The 15,128-nt window shown below is 39.6% G+C and overlaps 1 protein-coding gene across 1 annotated transcript; it reads right to left on the bottom strand.

Annotated features, from left to right (window-relative positions):
* Positions 1 to 2,297: 2,297 nt before the first annotated feature.
* Positions 2,298 to 6,302, bottom strand: LOC149157137 (uncharacterized). Its single transcript, XM_089444998.1, has 2 exons — positions 4,836 to 6,302; positions 2,298 to 4,265 (listed from the first exon to the last, which is right to left on the bottom strand). Exons 1-2 carry the CDS (start codon positions 6,300 to 6,302, stop codon positions 2,298 to 2,300), a joined length of 3,435 nt encoding a protein of 1,144 aa, XP_089301124.1.
* Between the last annotated feature and the right edge of the window lie 8,826 nt (positions 6,303 to 15,128).

Here is a 15,128-nt window from a genome sequence, read left to right as displayed (position 1 = left end):
AGCTGAAAATGTGTCAAGAATGTTGTTGCTAAAGAGTTGAAATTATGGAAAGAAGCATGTGGTAACTTAATGTACCATTTTGCTTCCAAACCAGTTAAAGTTCGTTGGAAAAGGTATAGTCTGATAGAATCATTGACCAATTAATTCGATGGACACCAAATATGATATGTCATAACGTGATTTGATGGTTTCTCTCCTAATTTACCTTCAAATTTCAGTAACTCCAGGATAAATTTGGAAAATCTAAGGTTGTGATGAATGGTAACTGTCGGATGAAGTTTTGTTGTGGATTTTGATAACCCTGAGGGTTAAGTCCAACCCTTGGAGGAGGATATCCTAGAATAGCTTGTGCGGTTGGTATTTGCATTCCTCTAGGGTAACTAGGGTGAGTCATACTAGGTTGCGGTTGAAACAGAACTTGATAAGTATGACTAGGGTATGGTTGAATTTGGAAAGGTGGACTTTGGCCCATTTTACCCAAGTAGTATTTCCCCTATAAAGGTTGACCTTGAACAAATTGACTTTGAACAGGTTGACTTTGGAAAAATTGACCTTGAAAAGGTTGGCTTTGAAAAACTTGACCTTGGAAAGGTGGGCTTTGAAAATCTTGACCTTGAAAAGGTGGGACTTGAGAAGCTTGACCTTGATACGACATTTGCATTATCCCTATACTAGGTTGTGTGATAGGAATCTGTGTTGTAGACTGGAAAGTAGGACCAGTTTGATAAGTAGATGCCTGAGGGATAGTCTGTGTAGGTTGTTGAACAGGTATTTGAGGGGTAACTTGGATAGTCATTTGTGATACTCCTGGGATAGGTATCTGAGGTGAACTTGGGACTGGTTGTTGAACAGATGTATGAACAATAAATTGAACAAGTGTTTGAGGTATACTTTTAACAAGTCGTTGAAATAGTTGTTGAGCAGGTTGTTGAACTTGTTGTTGAACAAGTGTTTGTGGAATTCCTTGAAAAAGATGTTGGATAGGTGTTTGCAGAATTCCCTACACAGGTTGTTGGATAGGTACTGCAATAATTGGAATAGGTTTTGTGGAATAGATTGTTCAGTAGGTTGAACAAGTTGATAAAATTGAACTGACCTAAGATATCTAACCATAAGCTCCAGCAAAAGGTTGTCCTCCAACCGTAGGATATGATTCGACAAAAAATTGTCCTCTAGGTGGAGGATAAGGAGGTTGCCCCCCAGGCTGGTAAAAAACACCAGTTGGGGTTACTTGAGGATTATCTAAGTTACTGGATACCGTATGAACATATTGGTCTGATGCAAGAGGTTCTTCAAGCATGGATGCCATGCTTTGAACAGTAGATGTAGATAAACTAGATGACCAAGTAGAAACTTGAGGGGAAGGAGTAGCTCCTGAAAAAGTTCCAGTAAGTGACTGGTATCTAGGAGGAACTGAAGGACCACCATACAATAATGACTCTAGAGAGCTGGTAAACATAGAGGTATCAGTGGGTTGAATCCCAAGAGGAATTTTTGACATGGTTCGTCTCGGTGAATAGTAAAAAGGAATGTGGTGACATGGAAGACCTTGACCTAAAAAGTCCAAGGGGATGGAATACTAAGGATCTAGTTGAAAAGGATCAAAAGGAACTCTTGGAAAAACTCTTAGTTCACCAGTAGTAATTGGGGTACGTGGTGATTCTTCCTCGTCGTTCACAGTAATATCTTCAATACTAATTAAACTAGGAGGTAGTCCAACAATAATTATAAGCTTCCTTCAAGGTGAAGGTGGCTCATGAGTAAGAGCTATAATAGCTGAAGGTGATTTAGGTTGAGAAATATCAGACTTAGGTTCTTAAACTTCTGGTTCAGTTAATTCTGTGTCTGAAACTTCTTCTTTTTTTTTTTCTGAAGAAAAAAGCAAAACTTTTTATTAAGTAAATAAAAAGTTACATTCTGTATGCTTTGAGCAATCCTGATGGCTCATATGATTGCTATTTTGATCTTCTGTAAGTAACAACAAAAAACTCAGTCTTTTTTGACTGATTGTGGATGATAAAATATGTCCGAAAAACTGCTGAAAAGAAGTCTAATAGAAACTGTCTAGTCTTCCTCCCTTCAGGAGGCTTAGTACAATTAAAACAAGTATACTTTAGGGTCTCCTTCAGAGAAGGAAAACAACCCCTTACATGACTGTAAATACCACTTAAAACCAGCTGAAAAGTACAAAAAAGTATAGAGTTTTCCTGATTTGTAGTGCTCAAAAAATTACAATATAAAAGAAATTGTATCATTGTGCCCATGAAACTGCAAACAAAAAGAAAGACGTGCCGCGGTCACTGTGGAGGAGCAAAAGGGGGCTGAAAAGAGGTGGATGACTGCCCCTGACTGAGTTCTACTATTGACCAGCTGCCCAAATCTTGTTGTAAACCAGCCTTAGAAAGCTGGTCTGCTTCCTCGTTTTTGTCCCTGTAAATATGGCAGATGGTAAAGCTGTTAAAAGATGACTTTAAAAACATTATTTCTTCTAAAATAATCTTCAGAATCTGGTTTTGACATGAAGCACTCCCATTAACCCATTTTATGACATTCAAAGAGTCTCCGAAGATTTGAATTGTGAAGATGTTTCTTTGAAGTAACCAGCAAAGAAGAAGGCGCAAGGCAGACAGCTCAGCAAAATTATTTGTGCCAGGTCCTAGCCCTACAGAAGCTTTTAGGGAGTGATCAGGATTCAAATGAATGCACAGTCCTGCTCCAGCCTTGTTATTCTGGGATGCTCCGTCAAAAAAGGCCCATGGAATGCCCTCCTGGATAATAACAGGCTTGTGTTGAATTTGAGGATTTTTTGCTTCAGGGACTGGGATGGCAGAGTAAATGGCTGCACAATTAATGGCTATGGCGGATGTGGGAGTGTCCTTGTCTTGAAACAGGCTTTTGTTTCTCGCTAGCCATACTCCCCAAAAAAAGATAAGAGGTAGATTTCTCATGTTTCCCTCCGGATAGTTCTGCCACCATCTCCTCCAAGCTTCTTCCAAAGGATCTAACCCCCACTGTGCCTTTACATTGAGCAAACTGATTAACTCCTCCCAGATTTTTTTTGAAACTGCACAGGATGTAAAGAGATGACTTATTGATTCCTCTTCTATTTTGCATAATGGGCACCTCCCTGGCCCAACTAAGTATCTGGCTCGTAAAATATCCCAAGTTGGGACTTTCCTTTTAAGCATGCACCATAGGAAAATCCTGGCCTTAGCTGGGCATTTTAACTTCCAAATGTTTTTCGACCACCATTCTGGTATTCCCCAACCTTTCTTTTTCATTAAGAAGGTATATCCATCTTTTGGGGAATATTCACCTGTTTTCCCCTGCGCCCATATCAGCAAATCAGGTTCGTTTTTAAGCCTGACATTGGAACGATGTAGTTCTTGAATGAAAGAACACCATTCGTTCTTCCACCTGATGTTAATTCCTAATTCTTCATCATTTTTCCAAGCCTGTCCCCATATAGTAGAGTGGCCTACTTTCTCCACCTGGTTTAGAGTAAAAATGCCTTTACTATCAAGATGTCTGAGAAAGCCAGGTGACAAGGCAAAGGCTTCATTACAACCTACCCAGGGATCCCTGCCGATTCTTAAATGACTTCCATCTCCTATCTTCCACGCCAATCCTTGTTCAATCACAGAGAAAGCCTCCACCGTGGCCTTCCAAATGGCTGAGACATTCTTCTTTTTCTTTTCCTGGCTCCGGATCCAATCTTCCAAAGGGACTGGATCTATGTACTTTCTTTTAACCACCCTTGTCCAAAGATTCTCCATCGAGATTAATCTCCAGCCTGATTTAGCTGCCAGGGAAAGACTGAACTCGGGGAGCCTTTTTAATCCCCATCCTCCCCATTCTTTTGGCCTAGCCAGCTTATCCCAAGCCACCCAGGGAAGAACAGAGTTTTCTTTTGATCCTGCCCATAAAAATCTGCAGCAAATCCTTCTGATTTTCTCCAGCACTCCTTTGGGAACCCAGGTTAAAGCAGCCCAGTATACTGGGATGGCTAACAATACAGATTTGATGAGGGTCAACCTGCCAGCTCTGGAGAGCCACTTGAAACTCCAATGAGTAATTCTGGCTTCTAGCTTTGCTATGAGCCAGTTCCAATCCTCTTTCTTGTATGCTGCCGGCTTTAGCCAAAACCCCAAGTATTTGAAGGGGGAATCCAGTGGTTGGTGGTGGAAGGGAAAAAGATTGAGCATCCTGGATCTTTCCCTTCTGTCAATATCTGCCATACAAACTTGAGATTTTCTAGAATTTATCTGCATGCCAGTAGCTTTCAGAAATAGATCGAAAATGCTTTTTATCTCCTTAAGTTCATTATGTGATCCATTAGAGAAAATCAAAATGTCATCAACAAAAAGAAGGTGAGTGATGAAAAGATTTATTGCTACCTCTATACCTTTTACCTTCTCCTCTCTTCTAGCTTTGTGAATCAACCTGCTTAGCCCTTCTGCCACTAGAAGAAACAGGAGAGGAGATAAAGGACAGCCTTGCCTTAGGCCTCTTTGGCTTTTGAAAAAAGGGGAGGCTGCTCCATTGATTAGAACAGCAAAACTGACATTTGTGATGCAGCCCATTATCCAGCTGATGAAAGAATAGTTGAAGCCCAAATGAGTTAGCAGCATCCGGAGATAAAGCCAGTTGATTCGGTCATAAGCTTTGGAGAGATCTATTTTAAGAACCACACCCTTCTTTTTCTTTTGTCTGACACTGTGAATTACCTCCTGGGCTACTCCAATGGCTTCATGAATTTGTCTTCCATCCAAAAAACCAAATTGTTCCATTGATATGTTTCTTGACAGAATAGGAACAATTCTAATAGCTATCACCTTTGCAATGATTTTGTATATACAATTGCACAAGGAGATCGGCCTGAAGTCTTCAAAATTCTCCGGGTCGTCCTTCTTTGGAATGAGAGCTAGAAAGGTTGAATTAAAAGGCCTGTAGACTTCTCCTTTCTGTCTTGATTCTTCTACTACATCGGTGATTTCAGAGCCTATTAAGTCAAAGAAAAAGAGGAAGAGTTCGATAGTCCACCCGTCAGGTCCGGGACTTTTGTCTTTGGCCATGTGTTTCATAGCTGCTTCAACCTCCTCCTTTGAAACAGGGATTGATAGCTCTTCTGCTTCTTCCTCCTCGACAAATCTTGGGAAACATTGAGCTGTTCTAATGACTTCTGCTATGGTGGCTTCTCCCGGATCTGAGAAAATTCTCTGGAAATGTCTCTGTCCTAGACCAGAGAGGTCTGAAAAAGAACTGACCTCCCTTCCATCTTCATCTTTAAGGCTCCAAATGGTATTTACAGATTTTCTTCCTTTTGCATAGTTATGAAAAAAACTGGTGTTTTCATCTCCTGATTTTAACCATATTGCCCTACTCTTGAGCCTCCATTCTTCTTCCTTGTCCAAGAGTATTTGGTTTTGAAGCTTCTCCAGATGAAGGATTCTATCCTTGGAAGCCTGCGAGATATATCCATCCTCCTCAATGCTCTCCAATTTCTTCAACTCCTCCCTGATCCTGACCAGCTCTTCATTCTGTTTAAGCTTCCTGTCCTTTGCCCAGGAGATAGTCGCTTTCTTCAGTCTTTTGAGATTCTCCATGAACAGGAAACTTTTGTCCTCTCTTGCATTTCTGTCCGGATGGATCCACGTTTCCTTGAAAAGTTTAATGAAGGAGGGGTCTTGAAGCCAAGAAGAATTGAATTTAAAGGGGGCAGGGGGCTTTGGAGGGGGGAAAGATAGATCCAAAAAAATAGGGAAGTGATCTGAATTGCCTATCTCCTCAACCCACTGCCTGAGAATAGGGGCCTTTGTGATTAGATCCTCAGATAGGAGAAAACGATCTAATCTTTTGGCGATTCGATCCTCCCCTGCTCTTCTGTTCCTCCAAGTTGGCTTGAGTTTGATCGAGGAGGGATCTATGAGGTTGTTATCCGAGAGGAGATTGAGGAAGAAATCCGACAAAGGGTCTTCCCTGGCCGATGGACCCCAAGCCTCTGCTCTTCCTATAGAGAAATTTAGGTCACCCCCCACAATCAACAGAGAAGACTTCATCAAAGATTTCGCCATCAAATCATTCCAGAAATTCTCCCTTCCTTGACAGGGGCCATAAATGTTTACAATTGAAAGGGGAAGAGAGAAATCGGGAGAAATAACCTCCATGCCCATTACTTGCTTCGTCCCCCATTGATTAATGACCTTAGTTCTTCCTTCTTTAAACCCAATCGCAAGACCCCCCGAATGGCCTGATGCATCGATTGCTGTAAATTTCCATCCTGGCAGGAGAGCATTTAGCATTGTTTCCACCTCGGTTCCTTTTCCCAATGTTTCTTGGAGAAAAAGAATGTCAGCTTTTGAATTTAGGATCCAGTCTCTAAGGGCCAATTTTTTAGGTTTACTGGCCAAACCTCTACAATTCCAGGAGGATAAAATCATTTGATAACAGATTCAGGGGTCTGCACTGCTCTAAGAACCCCAGGGATAGAGTGTTGTTTTCCGTCAGCTACATCCAGCTTTGCTTTTAGTTTTGCCTTAGATAAATCTGATTTTCTACCTCTCTTGTTTTTGGAGAAACCTTGAGAGATCGACTGTCCTAGACCTCCAACTGAACCGGACGACCCAGGCTTTCCTCCCATAGATCTAAGGTTATAGGGGCATGGGGTGTGAGGAACCGGGGGAACAAGAGGAGGCCAAACATCTTCACAATTCAAATCAAGGGACGGCATGGCAGCCGAAATAGAATCTATATCAGGAGTATTCTTTGCAGGTTCTATGATCTCATTTAACCCTTTGTTTTGAGAGGGGGATATTGAAGGCGTAATATGCATAGAAACAGAAATATGCTCAGGAAATTGTGGGGAAGAAAGAGGAGAACCAGAGCACATACCCTTTTCAGGTTCGTTGGCAGGATTTTGATCTGCGGTTGAGTCCCTAGCGATCTCCTCCTTTGTTTCCACAGGATGCGATTCATTGACCTCTGCCGGCTCTTGGATCTGGGGATCTTCAGGCGTTGGCTCTTTCTGAGTCCCCTCAATCTCCATTTCTTCTGTTGTCTGCTTCACCATACCTTCTTTCTCCTGAGGAACGTGAACGTGATTGAAAACTGGTTCTCTGAAATCTGAGGTCCTCCGAAAACGTCTCCTTCTCCTGAACAGCGGGCAATCCTTGGCAAGGTGCCCATACTCATGGCAACGATGGCACCGGAAGGGCAAGTGCTCGTAGTCCAAGATCTGTTCGAACACATATTCTTTGTATTGCAAATTAATTTTTTGGGCAAGACCTCTGCTAGGGTTTAGACTCACCAGAATGCGAGCCATTGCTCTGTTCTTCGTCTCCAGAAAAGACATGTCTGCTTCCAAGAAGGATCCCAGTCTATTTCCGATGGCTTTAAACACTGCTTCTGTCCATAGGAACGAGGGGAGGCCCGGGGCCCTTACCCATACCGGGAAAACATCAGTTTTCTCTTTGATAGCATCGAAAAGAGGGCTCCATTTTTTCAGCAGAACCGGTAGGTTCCCTATAGTCCAGTTTCGTTCAAGCACCCACTGTGCTGCCTCTTTATCCTCGAACCGGAGCATGAACCAACCTTTAGCTAAACATTGAGCCTCGAACCGAAGAGGTCTATCAGAAACGAAACGCTGTTCTCCCCAGGCTTGTAAAAATTCTGACGAAAATTTCTTACCTCTCGCCCTTCCAACTAGGGTACATTCTGCTACTTCTAGGGTTTCTTCAATAGAGACCTCCATACCTAGGACTAAGTTCCCTTCAAGCTCCTGAGATCCAATCGGCCTTTGGGATTTTCTTTTCTCCCCTTTTTTCCTTAAATCTTCAACAGAGGCCCTATTTTCCCCAAGAACATCGTTCCAATCTGGTTCCTCCTGAGTCGGGGCCGAAGGGAATTCTACCTCCGGCTGAGTCTGAACAGGGACAGAGAAATCGGGAACGGGGTTCCCTGAAGATTGAGGACCGGCTGACGCACCATCAAAACCTCCCGGCTCTCCCGCTAGGCTGTCAATTTGACCTTCGAAGCCTCCTGCTAGACTTTCTTTAGGAAAGGGAGAGTCTCTTGGCAAAGAAACCCTAGAAAGCGGAAGAAACCCTCCAGAGCCCCTTGCTTTACCGAAACCTGAAGCAAGCCCCAAATTTGCGATGTCTTCAAAGCCCTTTGAAAGAAAATTCCTGCTCGACACTGATTTGCCCTTATTATCAGGAAAGTGAATGCCTATTGACGACCCATCCGCCGCATTCTCTCTGTCCACTTGCTTGTAAAATGCCTGGTTTCGAAGTCTAAGGGCATTTCTATCTGGATCCTTGCTTTGCTGCTGAAATGAGGGTTTAACCTCCTGAGAAAACGACTCCAACCTCGAAAGCTCGTAGGCCCCGAAATATTGTTCAACGTTTTGGACTGTCGGATCCTTTCCCCACATTGAAAGAATATCCTCCAATTCCGGGTCCAAATCCACCAATTCATTAGGGTTAACCATGGTTTAGGGAGCCGTTCCGAGAAAAGCGACAGCAACAGGCTAGATGTCAAGCAACCTTGCCCTATTCTCTTGCAAACGGAAAACGGAAAGAAAGCGACCTGCAGCTCCAGCGGATGTATTGACCCCCAGCTAACCGCTTAAGCAAAACAAAACCAACCTCCAGCTGCCAGTCAAACCGGAGACGACAATCCTACGCCTGCACCTGTGCACGGAACCTATCTGCAGTCTCCCTAACCGTGCCCTGATCGCGGTTCCGCCCGAAACCCTCGCCTCCAAACCCTAGCCATCTCTCTTGAGTTTTTTTTTAATACCTTCGTGTCTGAAACTTCTTCGTTATTAGATTCAATTTGAATAGCTTTGGTAACTTCTGGACCAGAATGAACAAATCATGATTCTACTTCTTGGGTTGGAATCACTTTAGCTTCTACTGTCTCAGATTATACAATTGTAGATGTTTCGGTTTGTTATGAGGTTCTGGATCCTGTTGATTTTGACTTCTCAGTTTTAATATTTTCTAATTGACTAGGTGTATCTTCAGCGGATAAACCCTGTATTCTACATGAATGCCTTGGTGAATCAGCCACTATGAAATTTTATTAAAAATCCAAACAATATTCACAATCCACACCTAAGGTCTCTAAAAATTAAAAATAAGAAAATGGCATGCACTAGTAAATCTAAGGAATCAAACCATGCAAACAAGCTTTTCACAGCGAAATCACTAGTTGGTGATAAAACCCAATGTCACAGATTTCAATGTGAAATGTGGCTAAAGATAGAGTGGGTTGAACCAATTATGCTGACAACCTACTTAATGTACATGATCTGGTGTAAGTAATCTTCATTTATGCCAACTCAAGTGAAGAATACCCTCCAAAAAGGTCCAAGTGAGTCTAGCCAACATCTGTTCTAGGTACAACAAAGACTTCCCCTCCACCGTCATCTTGGGTAATAGCAAAAGCATTATAGTCTCTATGGTTACCATTTTAAAAAAATTAACTTGGGAGGTTAGTCGCAGATCGAACCTACACGCAAGGACAGAGTAACAAAACTCAATCCCCTTGAAAGTTCCTCAAAATGGTTAATCTAAGGTTTACTTCCAAGTGACTCCAAAGTACCTTTCGACACCATTGTTAATACGTGTAAATCACTCTACTATAACCAATGAAGTGGGGTTGATCACTCCACTGGGTCCGACATGATCTCGTGCTTAACTTATTTGTAAGGGGAGCTTCCCAGAGCCAAACTGCAGTAAACGGATTTATTCTCTATCAAAATATTCTAATGTTTGTTTGCAGCTTTAGAAAGTTAACACACTTCCCTATTCCAAATCCCTACAACCTAATCTAATGTAGGTGGAAAAGAGCCCTAAAATAATAAAAATTTCTAAATTGATTTTATTAGCGTTCTTTTTTTTTAAAGTTGTTACTTACTCAAAGGTAAATGGATGTGAAACTGACAGTGTTATGAATTGACGCAAAACCTTAATTCAATCGAATATGAAATTGCAATATTTTATTTTCAATGAAATTCTAACTGAAGTAAGGAGACAATCTTTTCAACTTTTTAAATGAAAATGTAAAAAATATTAATTTCCCACTGTATCCCTTTTCACGAATGAAAATATTCAATTTCGAATGACCCAAATGCACAAATTAACCTTTAAATTTTCAATTTTCCCAATAACTCAAAAAATCATGAAAGTTTCATTTGACATACAATCACTCAACAATTTCCAAAATGCATGAGGAAACCACTAAAGACTTAAAATGAATTTCTTTCAATGAATGCTATGAATTTAATGTTGTGAAGAGTAAAATTTTAAAACACTTTAGCACTGAAATAAGAATGGATTTTCTTTTCAAGTTCGGCATAAGAAACACATTTCACACAAAAAATACTCATTCTTGAAAATCATTGATTTCATTAATGAAACAATCTTTCACAAAAGAATAAGATAAACACAAGATTTGATTTTTTTGAAAGAAGAAAGACATGGAGATACAAAACCAAGACTAACCGATGCTTCTTTTGATAGATCTAAAACACACTAGATGAAGCTTTTAACCTAATTGGTGAAAACAAGAAAATTTCAAGAAGACTCTTTCACAACCCTCAACTGTACTAACAGAGACTTTCTGAAGGTGTAAACAAGTTTAATCAATCATAAAAAAACAAAAGTTCCTGGACTCAGTGAAGGGAAAACTCAAATTTTCAAAAACTCCAGGTATGTGCATAGGAAATAGTTCAATCCAGTGTGCATATGCACTGTTGCTAAAGGCTAAGCGCATAGAAATACACTTTGTGCCTAGAAATAAAGTGCACACCTTAGGAAAATTTTAGAAAAAATAAAAATAAGCCAAACAAATCATAAAAGCCAGACTTTCAATATTTTCAAACACTCAAAGAGGGCTATGAACAAAGGATCAAAAGTCAACACAAGGAGATGATGGAGAACGAGACGTTCCCCAGTATGGTATCCAATTTGTTAGGTGGACTAATCCCTCTTACGAACAATATGGATCTCCCTATATCTCAAACAAAATCTAGTAACAAACAAGAAAAGAAATGCTACCTTTCCTTAGATTATGATTGATTGAAACAAGTAATATGCGAGGAATCACTTACTGGTTTAACGAAGTGCTTGTTGAAGTCCTTTTAGTGCCTTCCACAATTGGCTTCTTTTCAATGCTTTAGAGGCCTTTCTAGTGCTTTCCACAACTTCTCCATGATGTTCCAAAGGAGATCTACAAAGACATAAACATGCAAAGTATCAAAGCATCTAGTATATAGAAACAAAGATAATGAAGTTTTTAACTCAACATATATCATAAATTGAATCAGTAACCAATCATAAACTATGTGAGTGATCAAGAAACCTCACAAATAATATCATAATAAACATGATTAGGAAAGAAAAATTATTTTTTACTGAATAAAAATGAGAACAAACTTACAAGTTCATTGCCTTGATGTTACAAGCCTCTTCCCACAATCTCCAATCTTCTCCTTGGATGAAAATCCTTCTAGCCCTATTTCTACAGCATAAGCCTACCTTTAGTGTTCCTCCCCAACCCTCTGGCCTGTGTTTGATTTATAGGCCAGCAAGAGGGAGTTTGAGATCCTTTTCCTAAGGAATGTGATAAAAAAATGGTGGGATAGGGTATCCACAAAGAGAAGGAAGTAGCTCCATGATGGGAGGGATCATGCTTGAGTAAGCATCAATTTGAAGTTGTTAGTTGGGAAAGATTCAACTAACCATTCTTCTAGACTTTATTTTTTATTTTTTACTTGTGTTGAGTCATGTGCACAGGCCATCGTGCAAGACATAGCACACTTTTGCACTAACTTTGATGGTTACTTCTGCGTATGCGCAAAAACTAACTAGGGAACAAAGAATTCAATCAAAATATGTTTTTGGGCCTTGTAATCCATGAATTTCATTCTCTTTTGGATTTTTTAGGTTCTAGCTTTTAGCACTTCGTAAATTTCCCTAGGCTGAGCAGAGAAATTCCAGAGGTAACAACAAACCACTAAAGATTTGGAATCTAGCCCTTCAAACTTCAGAGAGGGCTCTCTCTCAGAGATTACTCAATCTATCTGATATTAGACTAGGTATAAAGTTAAATAAAGGTCTATTTTCAAAGGTCTGTTGATGAGAAAAAAGACAGATCCATTGGGCATGGAGTCATGTCAAATATATATTTGTTGAGTGAGATGATGGAAAAAGAAAAGGGTTTCTCCACAGGGGCAAGGTAGGTAGCCTTGGTGGTGTAATTTGGGTTAAATCATTGTGTAGGGTGAGTGTATAAAAGTGAAATAAAACACATATAGCATCAATACCTAGATAAAACATTGATAACTTGAAGAACTAAATCAGAGCATCATGAAGGATGAATTCTGAATTAAACATTTGGTTTTTCAAGCAAGAAGATACACATTTAAGAGATGTAAACACATGAGACAACTTACAATATCAAAAGGAGCACAAACCACTAAGATTTTGACACAGGAATCCCTATAAATCACCTTCTAACGTTCATTCATTCACTGGAAAAGTTTTCAGATAATATAGTCCACAAAAGGTCTATTATTCTCTAATCCAACCAACAACCAACCCTTTCTACATTCAAATTCATGAATTATATACAATATGAAATTCCTAAGTCTAAGGGGGTATAAATCCGCCTATTCCCCTAATAAATAAAACTAATTACATGAAAATAGCAAACAAAACCACTTTCCTAAGTCCTAGGAAACTACCTTTGACCTATTTATTATATGTTTCTTAATACATCATCAACTTGGAATATTTCAAATAAACACTAACTACACCTCCTAAGACAATAAGACACCTATGCACATGATCTAAACTACTTCTAGAAGCCCCAAAATCGAAATTTGAAATGAAATGGCGCTGACTATCCAGACTTGTAGTGCATTAGTCAGTTTCACAACAAATTGAAGTAGCCCTCCATGTTCTGTATATTTGTAGCCTTCCTTTGTCAAAATGGAGCAAATGGAAATGCTTAAAATACCTATGTGATGGTACCAAACCTCTTAGATAAGATTCAAAGTGCTTGCAAACCTCCTTTTGGACTATCCCCCACTTTCACAGCAAAACTGTCAACTTTCACAATGCCACTAGTATTTCTTTAATATATCCTAAATGGTGAATCAGATTGAGTTGAAATTTGGACAGCAAGTTAATATCATCATAGTTCTTCTCCGCACCAAATTTAAGCCAAATCCAACTCACATATTTCTAAAAATCCGAAAATAGTTGAAGGTGACAGTAGCTTGTTTCTCAGAAACCGTGAAGCATTTTGGGTTGAAATTAACTAAGTTTATTCATCTCACCCCCATACATCTACTGTAAAAATTTCAGGGAAAATGGGTACAGGGTCTAAGAGATATGGTGAAAATATGGTGATTGTGTGAAAACACAATGCAAAAGCGCAACGCTCCATGGTTGAGATACCTCCAGTCACTCCATGAGTTACTTGATGACTTCAGAAGTTGTGAAAAGGACTGAAAAACATCAATTTCCTCATTAGAAATTTTCTTTTATCTCACAAATCCCCCAACTCTCTAAATTTTACTTTCATAAAAAATGTAATGCCAGTGAGAAAGCGCAGTGCCACCTGTCCTCTATAGGTTTTGATCAACAGTAATATCTTTGAATAGGATGAAAATACTTTTCATGATACTAACATAATGATAACCATGATAGATACCCCTTTCAAACATTTCTTCATCAAAAATACCAAACATTCATTTCCACACCCAAAAACACAGTGAAGATGAGCTTTTTCTCTTGCAGGCTTTCTATGATGTTTTGTTGGTTCATACATGCAATTGAGGATTCATTCAACCTTAAGGGACAATGATAAGCTTGGGTTCATAGCACCCCTGCCTCACTTTTGCATTGAATCAAAACGAGCATACCACAACTTTTGAAAGAAATGGAGAAGGCCTGAGCAATGTAGAATGAAGAGGAAATTTCAAAATCTTGTAAAACAACCTAGAGTGGAAGTGATGATTATAATCATGATTGGGAATGGAAATTATGAATGCATAGCACCTTATAGAAAACACAGCGCCTAGGGAAAAGGAAAGGATTTTCCTTATGACTATTATCTTCCCACTGAAACCATAACCTGTCATTGAAATGACATTCAAACTGACTCACAAAAACCTCCAAATCTATGCCTAATCCATCTCATGATTTTTTTGATGTATACTTAACCTTGAAACTTAGGTGACCCACTTATTATACTCAAGGTTCGATGATATGAGCCCTAGACTCCTCTATAATGTCAAATGACCCCTAATGATTTCCAATTCAAATCATGACTCCTCGTGACCTTATAGTTTGAATTATGGAAAAATTACTCTTTTTTTACTCAACATGTTTACAATGACACTTTGAAAAAATTGGCCTCTTTGTACAAAAATCCCCTTTAGACCATGACACTCATGAAACCAGGACTAATATTTACAAAAATGACCTCAAATGAAATAGTAAGACAAAATTAATGGGATTCTTATGTTATAGGACCCTAACATTGGCTCCAATGGGGATGGAATCCTCCCTGTGAGGTGCCAAGAACATCGTAGACTAGTAGTCTTATCCATTGGGATGATCCCAAACCTGCAACATGCTCTGCCCTGAAATCACTGCAACTGAAACCAAACGAAAACTCAAACTCAAACTAAAATTACTTCCCTCGGCTGAAGCTGGGAGTGAAAACCAAACTGTAATCAATCTGACAACTTGTTCCAATCCTAAAATTGAAGCAAATCCATTCTTCAAACTGTAGACTAAACTGTACACTGAGAGATGAAAACTTTGCTGCAAATTGAAACTAAAAAGAATACTCAGGGTGTTGACCTTATTCCTCACACCTACCTACTCAAAATTACTGGAACCATCTACTACATCATGTAATAGAAAAATTCCAGTGTAACCATGAAATTAGATGACCACTTACTTGAATTCGGCTCACACTTTCCTTGAGAAGGTAGAAAAATAAGAGAATGACAACTCAAACTATAACCGAGACTGATATTCTTGGTGTAGCAATGCCACAAAATCTACCTTCATTGATGACTATGAAACTAGTAAGAGGATCTTGAA

Source organism: Pinus tabuliformis, chromosome 9 (genome assembly GCF_031772625.1).
Source record: "Pinus tabuliformis cultivar Carrire ecotype Pingquan chromosome 9, CPIR1, whole genome shotgun sequence".
NCBI classification, from domain to species: domain Eukaryota; kingdom Viridiplantae; phylum Streptophyta; class Pinopsida; order Pinales; family Pinaceae; genus Pinus; species Pinus tabuliformis.
Note: the sequence above shows the minus strand (reverse complement) of the source record. Positions and strands in the feature narration are given on the sequence as shown.

What these genes read in the sequence shown, in the direction of transcription:
- LOC149157137 (XM_089444998.1), bottom strand. Translation starts at nt 6,302, where the DNA reads ATGCTAAATGCTCTCCTGCCAGGATGGAAATTTACAGCAATCGATGCA. An exon ending in TATACAAAATCATTGCAAAG is followed by an intron (nt 4,266 to 4,835) that starts GTGATAGCTATT and finishes ACTGGCATGCAG; the next exon opens with ATAAATTCTAGAAAATCTCA.